Consider the following 22,785-nt stretch of genomic DNA (forward strand, 5'->3'; position numbering starts at 1 on the left):
AGCAGAGGATCATGGTGGAGGGAGTACATTTGAACTGGAGGGTTGTGACTAGTGGTGTCTCACAAGGATCAGTTCTGGGACCTCGATTTTGGGTCTCTTCTGGGCAGCTCATGGAGTAAGATGCTTTTTGGTTCTACTCCGTCCTTTTACAACCTACTTTCCACTGCTACTTTTGTTTAAACTTTGAAGTTACATTGCTTTTAGTGAAGGATTTATGATTTAATTACAATGGCTGGAACCCAAACTGGAAAGGAATTAAGACGTGGCAAAATGGTTTCTGAAACTGAACAAACCAAATTAACAAAGGAGACAGAAGAAGCCTATACTCCAGAAAGAATGTTTTCTTTGATGCAAGATACTAATATCAAAATTGGAATGGTGGACTCAAATTGATAAACTGACAAATGCCAATGAAAAGCTCGAAAAAAACTTTCTGCCATCCAGGAATCTTTGAGGAATCTGGAATCTCAATATCAAATGCTTAAAATGAATACCAATAAAATTGGAAGACAACAGGAGACAATACATCAAGTGATTCAAGAATAGGAGTTAAAATTCTCTACCATGGAAAAGAAAATTGTTGAGATTTCTTTGGAATTATCCAGAGTTAAGAAGAAAATGATCGATCTGGCAAGCAGAAGTCAAAGGATGAATTTATGTACACTGGATTTGCCTGAAAATCTGGAAACCGGTGAGCCATTAAAGTTTTTTTTACGAATATGTTATACTCACTTTTTAGTGAGATACTCGAAACTTCTCCGTTAATAGACAGAGTTCACCAAATTCCCCCCCACCCCGAAACCTTCAGTTGAGATGAAACTGTGTGCAGTGATTGCATTATATTGCTACTAAAGAAGCAATTCTTCGAGTTGCCAGGAAGTGAGGGAAGCTAATTTACAATGGAGTTGAGTTTCGTATAGTTGAAGATTTTGCCCCCGAGGTTTATGCAGAAAGAATTAAATATCAGGAAGTGATGGCTGAATTTTATGAGAAAAGCTGTCGTCCTTCTCTGCACTATCCTGCCCACTTGATAATCTTTCTGCCTAATGCATGTCCAAAACAACTTGATTCTCCAGAGGAGGCTTGGAAGTTTCTTAAAGAATTTAAGACTGACGTGTAAGCAACTCCAAAATTCAATCCTTATCTGAGAATCGTTTGTAGCTGAATCGTTGGGACCTCTACTTTTCGTGATTTTTATTAACGACCTGGATGTGGGGGTAGAAGGGTGGGATGGCAAGTCTGCAGACGGCACAAAGGTTGATGGTGTTGTGGATAGTGTAGAGGATTGTCGAAGATTGCAGAGAGACATTGATAGGACCAGAAGTGGGCTGAGAAGGGGCAGATGGAGTTCAACCCGGAGAAGTGTGAGGTGGTACACTCTTGGAAGGACAAACTCCAAGGCAGAGCACAAAGTAAATGGCAGGATACTTTGTAGTGTGGAGGAGCAGAGGGATCTGGGGGTGCATGTCCACAGATCCCTGAAAGTTGCCTCACAGGTAGATAGGGTAGTTAAGTAAGTTTATGGGGTGTTAGCTTTCATAAGTCAAGGGACAGAGTTCAAGAGTCACGAGGTAATGATGCAGCTCTATAAAACTCTGGTTAAGCCACACTTGGGAGTACTGTTCCAGTTCTGGTCGCCTTACTATAGGAAGGATATGGAAGCATTGGAAAGGGTACAGAGGAGATTTACCAGGATGCTGCCTGATTTAGAGAGTATGCATTATGATCAGAGATTAAAGGAGCTAGGGCTTTACTCCTTGGGGAGAAGCAGGATGAGAGAAGACATGATAGAGATGTACAAGATATTAAGAGGAATAGACAGAGTGGACAGCCAGTGCCTATTCCCCAGGGCACCACTGCTCAATACAAGAGGACATGGCTTTAAGGTAAGGGGTGGGAAGTTTAAGGGGGATATTAGAGGAAGGATTTTTACTCAGAGAGTGGTTGGTAGGTGGAATGCACTGCCTGAGTCAGTAGTGGAGGCAGATAACACTAGTGAAATTTAAGAGACTACTAGATAGATATACAGAGGAATTTAAGTGGGGTTATATGGGAGGCAGGGTTTAAGGGTCAGCACAACATTGTGGGCCGAAGGGCCTGCACTGTGCTGTACTATTCTATGTTCTATGTCTTGGGACTCGCACTTAAGTGCCATTATAAAGCAAGCACAGCAGCACCTCTATTTTTCTTAGAAGTTTGCGAAGATTTGGCATGTCATCTTCAACTTTGACAAACTTCTGTAGATGCGCAGTGGAGAGTATACTAACTGATTTAATCAAGTCCTGATATGAAAACACCAATACCCTTGAATGGAAAAGACTACAAAAAGTAGTGGATACAGTCCAGTTCACAGGTGAAGCCCTCACCACCACTGAGCACATCTACAAGGAATGCTGTTGTAGGAAAGCAGCAGCCATCATTTACTCTGTTCTTTGAATAGAGGGGCTTAGTGAATGAAACTGCCTCTGTGGACTTGTAGGTCACTTGAGATAGAAGAAAGTCTGCACCAAAGTCACTTAATCTTGCATTAAAACAAAAAATAAATTGAAAATCAGTAACTGGTTCCTGCAGCTCTGAATCAAAAATACTGCTAGATTTCCTGATCTACCTTATCATTTTAACAACCTCAAAAAGATCATCAAGCCTCCCAGATTATCCTGCATCTCTTCAAATGGTGCAGGAAACAGAATAATATTGGTAACAGACCAGGAGAGATTTGTATGTTGTATTCGGAGTTCCAGTGTTGGGTGGTTATTGTAGGAGAGATGGAGATCAAGAGAGAAGTGACACAGAGAATAGAGAACCTCAGATGATGAAGGATGTAGGAAAAGGTAAAGAAATTCAGGAGGAATTTTGGTTCTGTTTGTTCTGTATTAATGTTCCTGAAATGCCTCAGGAAAAATAACACAAAGTAAATCTGTCTGCATTAAGAATAACTCAGAAAAATTGCTTAAGCACTTACTAAGAGGTTGACTTTCAGCACTTAATCCACCAAAAAGGAAAAGCTGATCATCTGTTACAGAAGTTAGTGTATGCCATGAGCGCCCCTGTGGACGTATTCCTTTAACCATAATTCTAAGGGGTTTAAAAAAAAACAATTGTGGTTTAGCAACACACCATTACAAACATAGTGACCAATTAACTGAAGTAATAAAACACATTAACTCAGTCAAGCAAAAGACCTACTGAAGTTTTTGCTCAATTTGAACCAATTATGCTGGCTGATTGCACAAGATTATCACTTGGTACTGTACAGTAAATTGTGTCAACTAGTGTTCTGAACCCAAGAAGCAAACAAACTGCAGAACCTAGAAATCTGAAATAAAAACTGAAAATACTCAGCAGCTCACTGTGGAGCAAGAGATAAGAATTAACATTTCAGGTCAATGACTGCCATTGTTTTCTGCCTTTATTTCTGAATTACTGATCTGAAACAGTAGTTCAAGTCCCACCAAGGCAGCTAGAAAATATGAACTGAATAATTAAAATAAAATTGAAATATACGAAAAAAAAATCTTATTCGGTAAAGGCCTTCAGAGAAGGAAATCTGCTAACCATGCCCAACTGACCTATACCAGATCCACCACTGTCGTTGATTTTTCCTCGATTCAAATATACACTAAATGTCAACATTGCCAGAGACATACATGTTCCTTGAACAAATTAACATGAAAAACAATCTGAGCTGATTGCAAAATGCCCTTCTTGCTGACCCTGTAAATGCATGATCAATGCTCATATTGGAAAATCATCTAGGCTTCAGAAGAACGTGGTTTGGAAGCCTGACCCGGAAAACCTTTCACAGCCAATAAAACTGGGAGTGAGTACACCCAGAATAGTAATCTTTAAGCAGATGGCCCTATTTGCAAAGAGCAATGATTTAGAGTGGTTGTTTTTAAGATTCAGGACCAGCCTCCTGCCTCTGCTTGCCTTCTATTCTTGGTTGGTTTTACATGTATCTACAGCACCAAACACCTGAGCTGCACTAACACTTGCACAAAAACAAGGGTTCTGCTACCTCTTGTGAACTTGGGAAGACTTGATGCAGACTGCATAATCATAATCCAACCCTTGTTTCTGCCTTGATTTGTCCCAACCGTCAATTCCATTTGAGTCCTACTGTAGAGACATTACAGCTGCAATTACACATTTTATTTAACTATATATTTTAATCATTCCTTTCTAAAATACAGTACACTAGAATAAGTTTATGTAGGCAGCACACATTTGATCAGACTTTCATCCAGCTATCCTAGACTGCTTTTAAATAGCTAAACAGAAATCAGCAGAAAATATGAGAAATGATGGAAGAGCTTATGTTTAAGATGAATTGACTCAAAAATATTAGGAACAGCATATTAAACTTCAGAATGTAAAACACCATACCAATTATAATAGAATGAGGGAAGCATAGCATTAATAATGTCCTTGTATTCAAAGATTAGAAACAGATTTGATTAAGAACATAAAACATTGGGGCTGAATTAGGCCATCTGGCCCATTGAGTTTGCTCTGCCATTCAACTATGGCTCATCCTTTTTTGCTATCTCCTCCTCAACCCCAGTTCCCAGCCTTCTCCCCATAACCTTTGATGCCATGTCCAATCATAAACCTATCAATCTCTGCCTTAAATACACCCAACAACCTGGCTTCTACAGCTGCATGTGGCAACAAATTCACCACACTTTGGCTGAAGAAATTTCTCTGCATCTCTGTTTTGAAAGGGTGCCCCTCTATCCTGAGGCTATGCCCTCTTATCCTAGGTAGACAATCCAAAGCAGTATAAGAGCATATAGGCCATCATGCTCAATTTCTTTCCCCAATGTCAAATAAAGTATTTTAAGAACAAAATTAAATCATCAGCTCTGGCAACAATAGGAACAAAAGTGAACTTTAAAAAAAATGGTTCACTGCTATTGTACTTGGTATGCATTTTATGAAACTACTTACTCTCCAGACCATGTCCATGTGTCCAAGTCCAAACAATGTAAATCATTAATTCTTGTTTCCTAAAAAAAAATCAAATAAATTGAGTTAAACAGAAATACCTTGCACATCAACTTAAATATATGAGATATAGTCACAATTTTACTAAGAAATTACAAATTGCCAATCACACCAATGATACAGAAGCAACACAACCACATAATTCTCAGTCATTTGTGAATAAGACTCTCATTTCCTTCACCTATTATAATCCACATGGGTGGTACAGGATATTGAATTCACAATTCATAAATCGCCAGATGGCATTTTCAGAAATGGAATTGAGGTTCAAACAGGGATTGTATTCTTCCATTGTTTGATCCAAATTATCACATGCACATAATGAGGAGGATTAAATTTGCATTAAATCTAATCAGATAATTTGACTACTGTAACATTGAGGAAATTTGCCTGTACTGACATGCAAATAGTTTCAGGGATCTGGCAAAACCCCTGACCACATATCCAACTATAGTGGATGCCCAGAAGTGGAGGCTGTGGCTAGGCCTCCACTTATCACAATATTCCACTTCATAAACTACCGAACAACCACAACACCTCCACTTAAAATTCTCTGAAAAGTATATCCACCACAATTCAATGTCAGCAAACCCTGTAATGAACTATCATGATCACCTATTGAAATTCATGGCCTAAGCAAAATACAAATCAACCTAGTTAGTGAGCTTTTGATGTTGATGTGAAGATACTACAGGCTATCATTCTTAAATTTACACAGCCTAGATACTCAGATGAATACTGCATTTCACTTTGCTCAGTTAAGTCACCAAAGAAAGCACATCCATTTTGCTAATCAGAGGAACACTGAAAATCTACCACATGCTATGGATCCTGGTGCTGTTAAGACAACATTCCTGTTTGCACATATTAAAATCTATTACATACAAAGGGGTATATGAACCATCAGCAATGTGGCCATCTCAATCTCCTTTTTACTTTCTCCAGCCTCATTTGTTGTATAGATTCAGGTGCCTTAGTTTCTTCACCACCAAGTTCAGAAACAGTATTACTCTTCAACTATCAGTTTGTCTTTTGCACATTAATTATTTGTCAGCAGCTTTTCACAAATTGTTATATTTATCACTTTGATAACAAATGTACTTTCATAACTTTTGGCCCTTCTGGCCTCAATAGTGATAGAAAATGCAATAAAAGATGGACATTAAATACTATGAAACAAGGAAAGCTTTTGAAAGTCATTGCAACAATCCCCATTTTTCTAGTGTTCTAAAAATCAAATTCTCATTGATAGAAATTTATTCTTTTATTTCTCCTGATAAGAAATAAGTTTGTGGTTAAAAATGATAGAATGCAAGCAATTAGAGGAAAGGATGCAGTTAGTAGTATTAGGTCAAAGATGAATTTGAAGAAACAAAATATTGTAAAGATGTAGAATTAAGAGCCTAGGAATGTGGTAGCACAACTGGGAATGGGAAGTGAAATGGAAAATACAAGTTCTTGGAAGTAGAAGAGATAAAAGGAAATGGCCAGGGTGGCAGGTGCCCTTGACAATACTATAACAATCCTGAGGTTAAGCAACATAATGATGACTGGATGAAAGGATGTGACGAGTCTGTGGTAAATACTGCCTAATCCATCAATCTCTGCAGATCAGAAATACAAGAAAATCCTTGTGACAAGTTGTATCTTCTCAAATGCCCAAGAAAGTACATATGCTGATGTGCTTCCTTAATTACCACATCAATCTGGAGGACATAAGTGAGGCTGTTGGTAATATGGATGCCAAAGTACTTGAAGATAACAACCATCTCTACAACAGCTCCGTTCAGGAGTACAAGATGGTATTCAGACACCCACTTCCTTGGATCAACAATGAGCTCTTAATTCTTGCTGATATTAAGGGCTAAGTTGTGCTGACATAACACAAGTTTTACAACCTCCTGTCCTCCACCTCATCACTGTTGTCAATCTAGCTTACAACAGTGGTATCATTGCCAACCGAGCTGGTGCTGTATCTGTCCACACAGCTATGGGTAGAAATCTGGAGACTGAGCACATAACAGGTGTGGGAAACACCAATGTCAATGGTCAGGTTGGATGAAATGCTATGTCCAATTCTAATCAAATGAGATCCGCTGGTTAGAAAGTCTAGAAACCAGATGCAGATGCTGATCATCATCCAACGCACACCCACCCAACCTGACTGTCTCAAACCACCACCACCACCACCAAGGTGCAAGAGCTTAGAGATGAGCCTTGTGGGTATTATAGTGTTGAAAGCTGAGCTATAACAGTGGACAAAAATTTTTGCTTCTTGAATTCTTTTGGGTATATCTTGTGGATTTTGGGCAGCAGATCATGAAAATCACCATGAAATTACTGAATCATGCACCATTTTTTAAAAAAAATTGCCTATATTTGTTATTTCAATTCATAATCTAAGTCAGAATAACTGATGCCAACTTAAGGAAGGCATTTTTGTTACTTCACAAATCAAACAGGTCATCAATGACAGGCAATTTGAAGAACTTCAGGTGGGACCAGAGGAAAATCATTCAAGGATGTTGTTGAAAATATTCTTGGCAACTACAGAGAACCAAACTATGCGCAGCTGGTTGACAACATGCTTCAAGTATACAAAACCATGAAGTATGACATGTCACTAAACATTCATTTTCTGCATTCCCATTTAGACTTCTTCCCTGAAAACCTTAACACTGTCAGTGATAGGCAAAGTGAAAGGTTTCACCAGGACATGGAGAAACAGTATTAGGGCAACTGGAATCCATCAATGCTGATTGATTATTGTTGGACACCTAAGCGAGATGCCTCAGACACAGTACAAATGAAAATCATCAACAAAACGTTTCTATCTTAGTTAAACTTCTGCAAAGAATCAGCACCATTATGCAATTACATGCATTATATTCAACAGAAGTTAATTTGTTTCTCCAAATTCCTACAAGTAGTCTGAAATTATATTGGTGTTCAGCTTCAAGCAGTCTATCATAAACAAAAAAAAATTCTGAAGAAGCAAGGCTTCCAAAAAATTTTGTTCCGCAACATAATAAGTAGAATCCTGACGTACGTATTCTTATTATCAAGGTGATCCAGAGCTGAATGAAGTGTGAGGGAGAGGGTGTTCCCTGTGGATCTATTTTTTCTGTAAATCACAGGGGGACTAAATTATTTTGGAGATTGGCACTTAAGTGTCCTTTACCAATCTCTTAAAGCACTTCATGTTTGATGTTAGAGCAACTGGTTGGTACCTCCATCAGGTACAGAAGCCTGAAGGCACACATTCAGTGATTCAGGAACAGCTTCTTCCCCTCTGCCATCCAATTCCTAAATGGACATTGAACCTGTGAACACTACCTCACTTTTTAAAAATATACAGTATTTGTTTTTTTTGCACATTTTTAATCCATTCAATATACATATACTGTAATTGATTTACTTATTTTTTTTTCTTCTTCTTCTATATCATGTATTACATTGAACTGCTGCTGCTAAGGTAACAAATTTTACATGCCAGTGATAATAAACCTATTTCCGATAGGACACTTGTATAGTGGAATTCTGGAGGTTAGACCATATACAGTACAAGGAAGTCACTCAGTGCTTCAGGATGATGTAAAATAACAACTAATTCACTGATTGTAATATCCTAAACATGGTTTCATGTGACCTCTGTAACCAATCTAAGGTCATACATGAAAAAATCAAGCATTTCCTTGACCAAAGTACAAATAGTCTGTTATTACTATTTGATCAATTGGAAATGAAATCTTGCTTTTGGTAAGTGCTCCACCATTAAAGAAGATCTCTTTGATTCAATCAACTCATGTTATAAACCTTCAAAAATATCACTAGAAGCCATATTTCCTCTTCTGTCATCTGCTGAAAAACATTTCTTCTTGCATTCCTACACAGATAATTGGTTTGGAAATAAGTTTATAACTTCTTTTATATTTTTTAGTGATGTAGTAATTCCCTTATTTTCCTATTAAACCTTTCCACTGTATTTGTTTAAGATGGAGATTACTGCAATTCTACAAGTCTCAGCAAAGGATGACATCTTTAAGAGAATGTTCCAATGAGCTGCTTATATTTATTTATGCTTCCATCAGGTTGACTTCCTCAGTGGGGCAAAAGTTTTTGTTCTGTCATAACATACTTTATACCAGCTGCATCAACATTTTGAATGCTATATAAAAAAACACTAACTCCACATCATCCTCCACCTGTTCTTTAGCCCAAAAATTCTTTTTAAAAAAAAAGACTATAGCCTTCAGAGGCCTGTAATAACTCTATCATGTCACCATCCCACCCCCCCACCCTAAAAAGCAAAGATATGATGGAGATTCTAATCCAAAAATGTCATAAAACCAGTTGTTTTCTGATAGAGAAACTAAGAATTATTTCAGAGGTATTAATCCTGGTGGACCTCAATGTAGCCTTGACACTGTGAACACACAACTCCTGTTGTTCAAGAGTTGGCAGATTTTCTGAGGTACGTCGAAAAAACCCCAACTATCTCTGTAGAACTTTTGAAATATCCATGTATTAATTTTCCTATAGCAGAGTTTTCTGTTTCATTTTGGGACTGGGCTGATGAAAATAATGAAGCACCGAGCAGGTGGGTTATGAAACATCTGTACATCCCACAGAATAAAACCATATAACCATATAACAATTACAACATGGAAACAAGCCATCTAGGCCCTTGTAGTCCGTGCTGAACGCTTACTCTCACCTAGTCCCACCTACCTGCACTCAGCCCATAACCATAAAACAATAGGACTGAAAGCATCCTGGACACTTTCAGTGCAGAAAAAAAGTCATCTTTTGAGAAAAGCAATCCTGATCAAATGTACGCATCATCTTTTTCTTTGAGAGATGCAAGAGATTACCCATACTGGAATCTGGAACAACAATCAGATAGAAGAATTCAGTGGGCCAAACAGCATCTGAGGGAGGAAATGCAGGATTTCTATCCAAATTGTTGACCATCCTTTTTCTTTCAAGCGAGAATCCATTGCTTGTAATGTGGCACTTAGTTTAGTAACATCACTATTTGAATAACTTAATCAGACATCACTGGTAAAGTTAGGTTCAGATCTGCCATGACAGAGGTTGCCTACGAATCCCTAAACATTTCAGGAGCTGAATTTAGCATTGAGGAGTGGATGATGTTTGTGTACGATTTCTTGAACATGGGTGACAATATGGTTTGGGATAGAAGGTACATAACCAACATTCGGCAATACCTAACTGCAATCGGAAACCTTTCTTAAAAGTTTGACCAAATTGCTGGACAACAAAAAAAAAAATTATGTTCTTCTTGGGGCTGAAGTGGAGGAAGATGATGGCAGTTGGGTAAGATAGGGACACAAAACAGGTGTATACAGGCATGTCAATGTGTTTTAGTTAATGTCCATGCAGAACTTACTCTTCAATAATCTTGGACCATCTTGCCATTGTGCAACAGACAGCTCTAAGTTATAATGTCATCTAGCACCCTTCATACAGATACAAGTTTTGGTTTTTAGGTATTCAAATCTGGATACCAAGCCCTTTCTACAGTTAACAAACACAAACTTACATTGTAAGTAGATGTTGATGCTAATGTTCCACACTGTTCAAGTTTATAGTGTAGCAGAAGAATATTACCAATGTGTAATTTGTGCTAGGTAAGCAGGCACTAGGTTATGAATGACACCAAGGGTCCTCACAAATGGCAGAAAGATATGGAAGTTTAGTCATCTAATAGAAGGATTCAGACAATGATTACAAAGTGACCCACATGTTAATACAACATGGAAATAAGAACTTCAGTCCAATTTGTCCATGCCGATTATGGTGTCCACCAACCTAGTCCTATTGGCCTAATTCATGATATGCTAGTTTACTTTTTTAGTGAATACTTTCTTTTTTTGTAACTGCCTGGAAAAATATACCAATATAGTAACACGCTCCTAAAAGAACATAGTCTATTCTGCTGTGACTTTGGTATATTTATAGTCATAATAATTAACAGACATAAAATTATACCTGAAAATTTATATTCTTTCAATTGTAATTTTCTTTTCCTTAAACATCTGAGTTTCACATACGAGGACTTCAAGAGTCATAGAGCAACACAGCACGGATACAGGCCCTTCAGCCCAACCTGACCACAATAACTACACTGCGTACCCAGCTAATCCCAATTTCCTGCATTCGCCCCATATCCTTCCAAGGCTAGTTGCTCCATGTACCCATCCAAGTGCTTCTTAAATTATTGTACCTGCCACAATGATGCTCTTTGGTAGCTCATTCCATATTCACCACCCTCTGCATGAAGCAGTTGCCCCTCAGGTCCTTTGCAATCTTTCTTCTCTCATCCTAAACCTATACCCCTAGTTTTCGGATACCATACTTTGTGGAAAAGACCATTGTTATCCACCTCATCTGTGCTTCATAATTTTAAATGTTTTCCCTCAATATTCTAGATACCAAGGAATAAAAATTTCATCTGACCAACCTCTCTCTATAACTCAAGCCTTCTCGCACTGGTAAATACTCATAAATCTTCTCTGCACTCTTTCCAGTTTAACTAAATATTTTCTACAATAGGATGATCAAAACTGTAGATTATACTCCGTGCAGCCTCACCAATGACCTCTACAAATGCAATATAATGTCCCAATTCCTACATTCAATGCCCTGACTAATAAAGGCCAATGTGCTAAATGCCTTTTTCATCATGGTCAACCAACAATGCCACTTTCACAAACTATGTTCTTGTACTCCTTTGTCTCCTGTTCCATTCCACTCCCTGATGCCCTACCATTCAGAGGGTTGACTTCCCAAAATGCATTACCTGCAAGTATCTGCCACTCCTCGGTCCACTTTCCTATCTGATCACCACCCCCCCCAACCGTAATCTATGATAACCTTTTTCACTATCAATAACACACCTTAATTTTGTGTCATTAATGTTTGCCATATTAGGGTAGTTGAAAGCAAGCAACTCACCAGTATCCTTCCTCCAAATAAAAAACCCTTATTTCCTATTGTCGCACACGCATGAGCTGCTCGAGGTCGGGGAGATGTGCCCTATCAAACAATAAATGATCAAGTTATGTCATAATTATTCAGATAAAATGTAAATAAAGGCATTCTTCCATATGGCTAAAATTGCATCATCTTGCCTCACATGGTTTAGTTAAACATGAGGAAATCAAATGTACTGAACACATCATCTATTAAATATCTGGCTAAATCTGAACAGTTTCCCAGATTTTTAAAATATAAATAATGCCATATATACAAAGCTGCATTTTTGAACATAAAATCTGAAACAGGAAGCTCACATTTATCAATTATTTGAAAATCTGAATTTACTCTTTTATTACATAGTACAAAACTCAAATTAATGAAGTGACATTTAGTTTCAAAATACCTTAATTGTTGGTTGGTACCAGATATTCATACTGGGTTCAAAGACATGGATGTCATAATTCCAACCCCAGAACATCTCTTCTTCCTTGAAAAGAAATAAATGTTACAAAGATTAATTTTAAGGATGTTTAAAAAATGTCTGGTAGTAATTCCATTGGGTTCAACACCGTTATCAAGATTATCAGGACAGTTTTGCTTATCAAGACATGACATGCAATAATATGACCACAAGACATTAACAAGAACTGCAAATGTATTATATACTGTATATACATAAAGCAATAGAGTCACAGGTTTATGGTCCAAATAGTCCACTCTCAGCTAGTCACAATTTTGTCTACTCAGCTCATATCCCTCCAAGTCCAAACCCCACCTGTCTCTCTAAGATGCTGTTTTCAATGTACTCTGCACTTGTAATCTTAGGTCTCTATTGTGATATTGCAGGTGGACTTCCATCTTCCAGAAAGCAGTTGAATTAAGCACTGGTTTGCTTCTACACTGAATAGTAGCAGTACAGCATAGAACAATACAGCACAGTACAGGCCCTTCGGCCCACAATGTTGTGCTGACCCATAAACCCCACCTCCCATATATCCTCCCACCTTAAATTCCTCCATATACCCATCTAGTAGTCTCTTAAATTTCACTAGTGTATCTGCCTCCACCACTGACTCAGGCAGTGCATTCCACGCACCAACCACTCTCTTGAGTAAAAAACCTTCCTCTAATATCCCCCTTGAACTTCCCATCCCTTACACCTTAAAGCCATGTCCTCTTGTATTCATCAGTGGTGCCCTGGGGAAGAGGCGCTGGCTGTCTACTCTGTCTATTCCTCTTAATATCTTATATACCTCCATCATGTCTCCTCTCATTCTCCTTCTCTCCAAAGAGTAAAGCCCTAACTTTCTTAACCTCTGATCATAATCCATACTCTCTAAATCAGGCAGCATCCTGGTAAATCTCCACTGTACCCTTTCCAATGCTTCCACATCCTTCCTATAGTGAGGCGACCAGAACTGGACACAGTACTCCAAGTGTGGCCTAACAAGAGTTTTATAGAGCTGCATCACTACCCACGACTCTTAAACTCTATCCCTCGACTTATGAAAGCTAACACTCCATAAGCTTTCTTAACTACCCTATCTACCTGTGAGGCAACTTTCAGGGATCTGTGGACATATACCCCCACCAGATCCCTTTGCTCCTCCACACTGCCAAGTATCTTGACATTTATTTTGTACTCTGCCTTGGAATTTGTCCTTCCAAAATGTACCACCTCACACTTCTCTGGATTGAACTCCATCTGCCACTTCTGCATCCTATCAATGTCTCTCTTCAATCTTTGACAACCCTCTACACTATCCACACCACCACCAACCTTTCTGACATCTGCAAACTTGCTAACCTACCCTTCTACCCCCACATCCAGGTTGTTAATAATAAAAAAAAAAAATCAGGAAAAGTAGAGGTCCCAGAACCGATCCTTGTGTGACACCATTAGTCACAACCCTCCAATCTGAATGTACTCCCTCCACCACGATCCTCTGCTTTCTGCAGGCAAGCCAATTCTGAATCCACCTGGCCAAACCTTCCTGGATCCCATGCCTTCTTACTTCTGAATAAGCCCACCGTGTGGAACCTTGTCAAATACCTTACTAAAATCCATGTAGATCACATCCACTGCACTACCCTCATCTATATACCTGGTCACCTCCTCAAAGAGCTCTATCAGGCTTGTTAGACATGATCTGCCCTTCACAAAGCCATGCTGATTGTCCCTGATCAGACCATAATTCTCTAAATGCCCATAGATGCTATCTCTAAGAATCTTTTCCAACAGCTTTTCCACCAAAGACAAAAGGCTCACTGATCTATAATTACCCAGACTATCCCTACTGCATTTTTTGAACAAGAGGACAACATTCACCTCCCTCCAATCCTCTGGTACGATTCCCGTGGACAATGAGGAAATAAAGATCCTAGCCAGAGGCTCAGCAATCTATTCCTCGCCTTGTGGAACAGCCTAGGAAATACTTCGTCAGGCCCCAGGGACTTATCCATCCTAATGTATTTTAATAACTCCAACACCTCCTCTCCCTTAGTAACAACATGCTCCAGAACATCAACATCACTCATATTGTCCTCACCGTCATCAAGTTCCCTCTCATTGGTGAATACCAAAGAGAAGTATTCATTGAGGACCTCCCTCACTTCCAGGTACATCTTCCCACCTTTATCTCTAATCGGTTCCATCTTCACTCCTGTCAACCTTATGTTCTTCACAGGATTGAAGAATGCCTTGGGGTTTTCCTTTACTCTTCTCGCCAAGGCCTTCTCATGCCCCCTTCTTGCTCTCCTCAGCCCCTTCTTAAGGTCCTTTTTTGCTACCCTATAATCCTCAATAGACTCATCTGATCCTTGCTTCCTAAACCTCACGTATGCTGCCTTCTTCCATCTGACTAGATCTTCCACTTCTCTTGTCACCTACCCTTCACCCTACCATTCTTTATCTTCTTCACCGGGACAAATTTATCCCTAACATTCTGCAAAAGATCTCTAAACATCGACCACATGTCCATAGTACATTTCCCTGCAAAGATATCATCCCAATTCACACTCGCAAGTTCTAGCCTTATAGCCTCATAATTTGCCCCTCCCCAATTAAAAAATTTCCTGTCCTCTCTGATTCTAACCTTTTCCATGATAATGTTAAAGACCAGGGATTAGTAGTCACTGTCCCCCATATGCCCACCCACTGAGAGATCTGTGACCTGACCTGGTTTGTTACCTAATACTAGATCTAGTATGGCATTTTCCCTGTCAGCAGCCATCAAACCTGGGGATCATGGGTTTGCACCTCTGGTGGATTGTGTCCTCTCCAGGGCACAAGCCTGGGCAGGAAGATTTGAAGAACTGACTGTTGCCCATGCTGCGAGATACCCCTCTCCACGTCACTGATGTAGTCTGTTATGCCTGTGCCCCAACTCTGAGGGGCCGAAGGGTACAAAGCAGCCCCCTCCTTTTTGAGAATCGCAAGATTGCTATTTATTCAGGTCAGGAAACCCAGGAAATGAGAGAGAGACGTTTGGAATGTGTCCTGGCCTCCGTGATACAAAGCCACGGATAACTGCCATTGTCTCTTGTGAGACGGGACGGAATTGTGTATTGAGTACTGTACTTCACGGAAGCCCTCAGGGAACGATCAGAGGGGGTTGGGTGAGGGATTGCATCATCCCAACCTGATTGACTTCTGAGACCCCGTGAGTCAGGATAAAAGAGGGTCAGGGGAACAACCCCTTTAGACGCACCAGGAGAAATGCTAGAAATCCCGTGACAGCGTTTAACAGCCACAGCCAGTGGAGGGCCCACGTATGTCCTTTCCCGTTGTCTGGGATTGGGGCCTTACAACGGAAGACAGTTTAGCTAAAGAAGAGATCACCACCGACGACATTTCGAAGGATCGACATCATAAAAAGGAAAACGGACAAGTTCTAAACATTCGTCTCTCCAACCAAAAGCTGCAGCCTGAATGAACTAAAGTGACTTTTATATTTCCATCGGACAATACATTATCCCCTAGACAATGATAGAGCTATTTCTTATTGATTATTATTATACCCGCACTTTTAGATTTAGTATTGACGACGTATATTAGCTGCATGTTTGCATTGATATTATTTTTGTGTATTTTTAATCAATAAATACTGTTAAAAATAGTACCGTCAGACAACGGACCTCTCTATCTTTGCTGGTAAGTGACCCAGTTACCGGGTACATAACAAGTCCAAAGGAAGAGCAAGCACCGATACAACTTGGCACCAGTGTTATCGCAGAGGTTGCCAGAGTGAAGTTATAAACAACTTCAAACTGCCTTAGGGACCCTGGCTCTGGATTTCTTCCTCGGAGTTTAGTCCTGAAGGCTTTCCCGTGGGTGGCTATGACTCAAGGCAGTGGAGGTTTAAAATCAGAGTTTTCCTTCTCCTAGGTGGGCTGACGAGCCCCACCTGCCCAAAACAACTGGTTTTGAGGCACCAGTGTTCCGCCTTTGCCCCTTCTCTTGTCGGTAGAAACAGTTCAGCCAGGCCTAGTAGCTAAGCCACATGTGAAGGCCGAGAGTTGGACTTGGTTGTCATCAGAGGTTGTTAGAGATGCATGCCATTGAGAGCACTTTATATAGTGGGAGCTTATCCCCACTACCACCCCCGGCTATGACAACCTTAGGAACCTACTAGGCTGAATTGATAACTTTCCAACAATGCTGCCTGTGGGAGACCACCTGTACATTCTGTCAACCTAAATAGCTTTTATTGCTTCTACTGCTCCCTCCTACTCAGCTAATTTCCTAGCCAGGTCAATAATCTTTTTTCAATTCCACTAACTTCAGTCAAATGATTTAAAAACAGAAAATACTGGAAATAGTTGGCAGGTTAAGTAGCATCAGACTGAGATAACGATTCTGGTCTTTGACCTTTCATTAGAAAGTAGGGAATACTGACAAAAACAATACATAATGTGAACTTGTAGAACAATGATAAATAAACTTCAGTTCAATTCTAATCCACTTTGAACTAAGGATAAATTAAACGGTAAAAATATATTGTCTATTGTCTATATCTGATGATGACCTGAAAAATTAACTGTTTATATTTCACAAATGCTGTCTGACCAACTGAGTATTTTCAACAATTTCAAATTCCCAGCATTTGCAATTTCATATCAGCGATAATAAATCACATTTTAGTTCTGACCTATAGTATTATCTATTTTGTATCCTAAGCATTTTCTACAACAAATTAGCTAAAAAATGTTGCTGCAAGGCAGAAATTTACACCAAATAACAGTGGTTTATAACAATTCTCAAGAAATGCAAGAGGATTACCAAATAGACAAATCTTCATTATTGAAATTTCAAGCTCTTACCCAGGATGCTTCATTCACATCGAATGAATCATTTAGTTCAGTTATTTTCTTGCACCCATAGCCTCCAAAGTAAATCAACCTGTCAAAGCATTATATTTAAAAAATCAAGAAAAAAACTCCCCATATTGATTTAATACTTGATTGACACATCTTAGCAAGCTCCATTTAACTCATTAATGATAAACCACAAGAAAAAAATTCCTACACATTTTCAATTATTGGCAAAATATTCAAAGGCCAAACTAAAATTAATTTTCTAACAAATGTATAGCTCATTTTAACTGGAATGAAAAGGTACATGACTCATTCAGAAAATTAAAAAGGTCAGTTACTGTATAATACAAACCTTGTTATCATTTAGTGAATGAATGAATTGTCTTTATTACTTACATCCTTCGAATACATGAGTAAAAATCTTTACATTACATCGCTGTCTAAACGTGCAATGTGCAACTTATAGCAATTTGTAATAAATAGTATGTACAACAGGACGGTTAATCCATTGTTAGCAAACTTGGCTCTGAGGTCAATGGGTTAATATTCTACACCAAACACCTGATTACAGGTGAAATTTATGTATTGTGCTTGGGGGTGGGGGGGAGAGTTCAAATATGTTACTAGAAAACACCCCACATTGCAATTATTAATGCATTAACAACCAACACAAGGATGTTCTGGGGGAGCCCACAAAAGTCGCTACACATTCCAGCACCGAAACAACATGCCCAGAGAGACCTTACAATGCAAGTTCATAGCTTCCTGAAAATAGCATCACAGGTGGGTAAAGTACTGAAGAAGTCACTGATCACTGACAGAGGTATTGTATTCAGTGTAAGAGTCATGCTGCAACTGTACAACTGTTAGGCTAAACTCAGAATAGTGTGCACAGTTCTAGTCAGCACAATACAAGAAGGATATGAAAACAGTGAAGTACGCAGAAGAGATTCACCAAGATAGCTAGAATGGAGGGTTTTGGCTACAACAGATTAAATAGTCTGGGATTGTCCTCATTGGAGTTCAGGAAGTTAAGAAATGATTTTATAGATGTTTATAAAATTCTGAGGGACATAGATGGGGTAGAGTCACAATCTTTTTCCAAGGGTTGTGGAGTCTGAAACCAAAGTAAATAGGCTCAAAGTGAGAGGGGAATATTCAAAGGAGAGTCAAAGGATAATCTTCTGCCCACAGAAAATGTTGGGCATACAGAAGGAGCTGCCAGAACACATGATAGAGGCAGGTACAATCACAGTATTTAACAAACACTGGACAGGTACACGACAAGAAAGGAACATAGGAATATGGGCCAAATACAGGAAAATGGCCTAAGCACATATAAAGCATCTCAACAGCTTCAACAAGTCAGGCATAGGGCCATTTCCAAGCTGTTTTGACTTTCTGAGGCTGCTGCAAGATCAAGATTAAGCTTAACTGACATTCAACCATACATGAATACCACCAAACAAAATAGCATTCTTCTGGGTGGAGAGATGCAAATCACAGTCCCAACAGCACAAGGCATATATAGCATGTTTAAGATTGTAGTGGAGGTCAGCGGGAGATGCTCATGGAGTGAGTACTGTTTTAGATTCGCTCCATAACCTTTACTTTTTTTAACCTTTGATCACCCTTATCCAACTTATTTTTACCTACACCAAAAGATTCTTGCTATTTTTTTGGACTTATCGTTAAGAGTTTATTGTGAATTTTTGAAGATATGCAAACAGAAATGGCTCTTAGATCTAAAGAACGAGAACCTGGGCGCAACCCGAACGGTAATGGAAAGAAGCAAGCTCATCCGCAACACACTGAATTAACTTATGAACTGTTAATGTAGGTTTTGGATAAAAAATTTGATGAATTACAACAAATCTTTAAACAAGATATAAAGGCTTTTCAAGATTATATGGTTAAGACGGATTTAGTAATTAACCAGCAGCAAGTTCTTATCGCATCTCTGCAAGAAGACGCTCGGAAACGAGATTTGACAATTGAAAAATTGCAACAGGATTTAATTTCGACCACTAAACTGGTGGAAACACTTAAAGCCAAGAGCGTCGACTTTGAGAATTGGTCCAGAAGACAGCACCTACGTATACTTGGTCTCCCAGACGGCATAGAAAAAGATGACCCTTCGAAATATTTTGCTCAACTTTTAAAAGATGCGTTTCCGTCGGTTTTCCCAGATAACCCTCCGTTACTTGATCGCGCACATAGAATTTGGCGACGATCATCGAGTGTTCCAACTAAACCTTCAGTTGTAATTGTCCGGTTTCATTATGTACACGATAAAGAACAACTTATTCGTGTGGCTCGGCGGGTAGGAATGGTTAAATTTCAAGATTACTATTTCCGTTTGGTTGAAGATTTTAGTCCTGAAGTTACGAAGAAAAGGCTTCTTTTTAAACCTCTGATGTCTGAATGTTATGAGAAAAATCTAAAACCTGCGCTCTTATACCCTGCGAAGCTTAGAATCTCTCCGCCAAATGCTCCACGCCAGTTTTCCTTTCTACATCTGAAGCGAGAAGTTATCTGGAGGAGAACTTCCCTACTGCTACAGACACTAATCTCTAATAAATGAGTGATTCTGATCGTGTAAGATGGTCTTCGATTCCTTAAACCAGATTTAGTCTCTGGTTATTTTTTGTAGGTTTATCCTATACTTCATATTTAAGTGTGTTTTCGTCATATTAATCACTCTGTTTTATACACTTTAACCATTATACTATATTCTTGACTATTATTTTTGTTCCTTCGAAGGTGTATTTTTAACCCTTCGAAGGTGAATTCTTTTTTATTAAGATGGTGGTTTTTGGAAAAATATTCTTGGTTTTGTTTAAGATGGCGTTATTTTTTTTTCTTTTGTCTTCTTCCTACAATGCATCGCTTATCATAGTTTAAATATTTCTTGATTTGTTTGGGTTATAACCCGATTTATAAGCTTTTAGTGATTATATTTTTTTTTACAACTAAGTATATTAAGAAGTGTGGTTTTAGTATAGTGATTATAATTTTTAAAGTTGGGGTGGGTTTTTCATATATATCCTTTATATACGGAGTGGTCTTCCGCTGATATAGTGGTAGAATTAGTCTCATTTTTTCCTTTTTCTAGCCATATTTTGGCTTTTTTGTTCTTGTGGGGGTGGGGGATGGTCTGTTTTCTAATTTTATTTTTCTCTTACCAGTTTGTTTTAGTTTTTTCATTTGGGCTGTTTTTGAACTTCAAATATGTCTACGATGTCGTCACTTCTGGGTCTGCTCTTTATTTTTGTTCCTCTTCCGGGTGCATGAGTTTTTAATTTGGTTAACCCTTTTTATACCAAAGAGTTGATTTTAGAATTATGGCCCAGACCATCAATTTTGTGTCTTGGAATACTAATGGTTTAAACCATCCGATTAAACGAAAGAAGATTTTCAAAGTATTCTAAAGACTGAACGCTCATATCATTTTTGTACAAGAAACTCATGTGAGGAAGGAGGACAAATATCACTTTTTTAGGTCTTGGTGGGGTCAACAGTATCATTCGAATTCGAATGCCAAAGTAAAGGGAGTTTCAATTTTTATTGACTCCTCTATTGCATTTGTTCAACATGATATCTTTTCAGATCCGAATGGTAGATTTTTGTTAATTACGGGTTTACTTTGTAATAAAAAGGTTGCTATGGTTAATGTTTACGCTCCAAATGTGGATTGTCCTGATTTTTTTAAAGTCCTTATTTACTTCTTTACCTAATCTAAATGAATATAATTGTTGACTTTAATTGTTGTTTAAATCCTTTGATGGATAAATCTATATCTATTCAGACTTTACCCAATAAGTCGGCCACTTGTATTAACTCCTTTTTGACTGTTAATGGAGTTTTTGATATTTGGAGATTTCGGCATCCTAACGACAAAGAGTTTTCTTTTTTCTCACATGTTTATCATTCTTATTCGAGAATTGATTATTTTTTTATTGACTCTTGTTTTATTCCATCGGTAATTGGTTGTAATTATGATATTATAGCTATCTCTGACCATGCTCCATTAAAACTTTCTATTAAATTTACGGATACAGCTTCTAATGTTAGACAATGGCGATTTGACTCTACCTTACTGCAAGATCCAGACTTTATTAAATTTATGAAGGAACAGATCGATTTCTTCTTTTCAACTAATTCCACGGATGATATTTCTTGCAGAACACTTGGGGACACATTTAAAGCATATATACGTGGACAGATTATCTCTGTTGGTCTGAGAAAACGCATTAAGAAGGAAACTTTTATCGGTTGATAAAATTAAAGAGATTGACAAGAAATATTCGATCACTCCTAGTAAGGAGCTTTACAAACAAAGGGTTGAACTTCAAACGGAACATAGTTTATTACTTACATCTCCGATTGAAAATCAATTAATGAAAACCAGATCTGATTTTATATACATAGCGATAAATCAGGTAAACTGTTAGCTAGTCAGTTGAAGAGTGCTTTGGTTAAACGTCAAATCACTAAGATTCGTCAGCAGAATGGGGATTTGACAGTTAACCATGATGAGATAAATAAGTCCTTTCAAGACTTTTATACCTCCCTGTATCAATCTGAATTCCCTCAGGATCATAATACCATGTGTGATTTTCTTGGGAAATTGAATTTTCCAAAATTATCATCTGATGATCTTTCAATATTAGATATTCCTAATATGGATGCAGAAATCAAAGGGGTTATTTCCTCAATGAATTCTGGGAAAGCACCAGGTCCAGATGGGTATACAGAAGAATTTTTTAAATGTTTTTCCGCTACTCTTTCTCCTTGGTTATGCAGGGTTTTTGAAGAAGCAATTAGATTGGGGAATTTGCCACAATCTTTTTATAGAGCTTCCATTTTTTTAATACTGAAGAAAGATAAAGACCCTACTAACTGTGCATCCTATAGACCAGTATCTTTATTGAATGTAGACTCCAAGAGCTTTTCCAAGTTACTGGCATCCAGGTTGGAGAAGGTATTACCCCAAATCATTTCGGAAGATCAAATCAGCTTTATTAAAAATCGCTATTCTTTTTTCAATGTTAGGAGATTACTGAATATTGTTTATACTCCTTCACATAGCACTTCAGAATGTGTTATTTCATTAGATGCGGAGAAAGCATTTGATAGAGTTGAATGGCCTTACTTATTTAATATGTTGGAGAAGTTTAATTTTAGTCCGACATTCATTTCCTGGATGAAACTGATTTATCACACTCCAGTAGCCTCGATGTTTACTAATAATCAAAGATCTCCCTTTTATCGTTTATTTCGGGGCACTAGACAAGGTTGTCCTCTTAGCCCATTACTATTTAACATTGCTTTAGAACCTTTGGCAATTGCCATCAGAGAATCACAGGATATTTCGGGTATTAATCGTGGGACAGATATTCATGTTATCTTTGTATGCAGATGATTTATTATTATTTATTTCTAACCCTGAGAAAT

General features: G+C 38.3%; 1 protein-coding gene across 1 annotated transcript in view; it reads right to left on the minus strand.

Annotated features, from left to right (window-relative positions):
- Positions 1 to 22,785, minus strand: part of LOC132387026 (kelch domain-containing protein 1) — an 89,603-nt gene that overhangs the window by 19,771 nt on the left and 47,047 nt on the right. The window contains exons 5-9 of the mRNA XM_059959397.1: positions 17,335 to 17,413; positions 12,416 to 12,499; positions 11,989 to 12,069; positions 4,951 to 5,009; positions 2,963 to 3,075 (exon numbers count right to left, since the gene is read on the minus strand). Coding sequence (XP_059815380.1) covers positions 2,963 to 3,075; positions 4,951 to 5,009; positions 11,989 to 12,069; positions 12,416 to 12,499; positions 17,335 to 17,413 — 416 coding nt within the window. The remainder of the gene's footprint in view (positions 1 to 2,962; positions 3,076 to 4,950; positions 5,010 to 11,988; positions 12,070 to 12,415; positions 12,500 to 17,334; positions 17,414 to 22,785) is intronic.

This window comes from Hypanus sabinus, chromosome 2 (genome assembly GCF_030144855.1).
Source record: "Hypanus sabinus isolate sHypSab1 chromosome 2, sHypSab1.hap1, whole genome shotgun sequence".
NCBI classification, from domain to species: domain Eukaryota; kingdom Metazoa; phylum Chordata; class Chondrichthyes; order Myliobatiformes; family Dasyatidae; genus Hypanus; species Hypanus sabinus.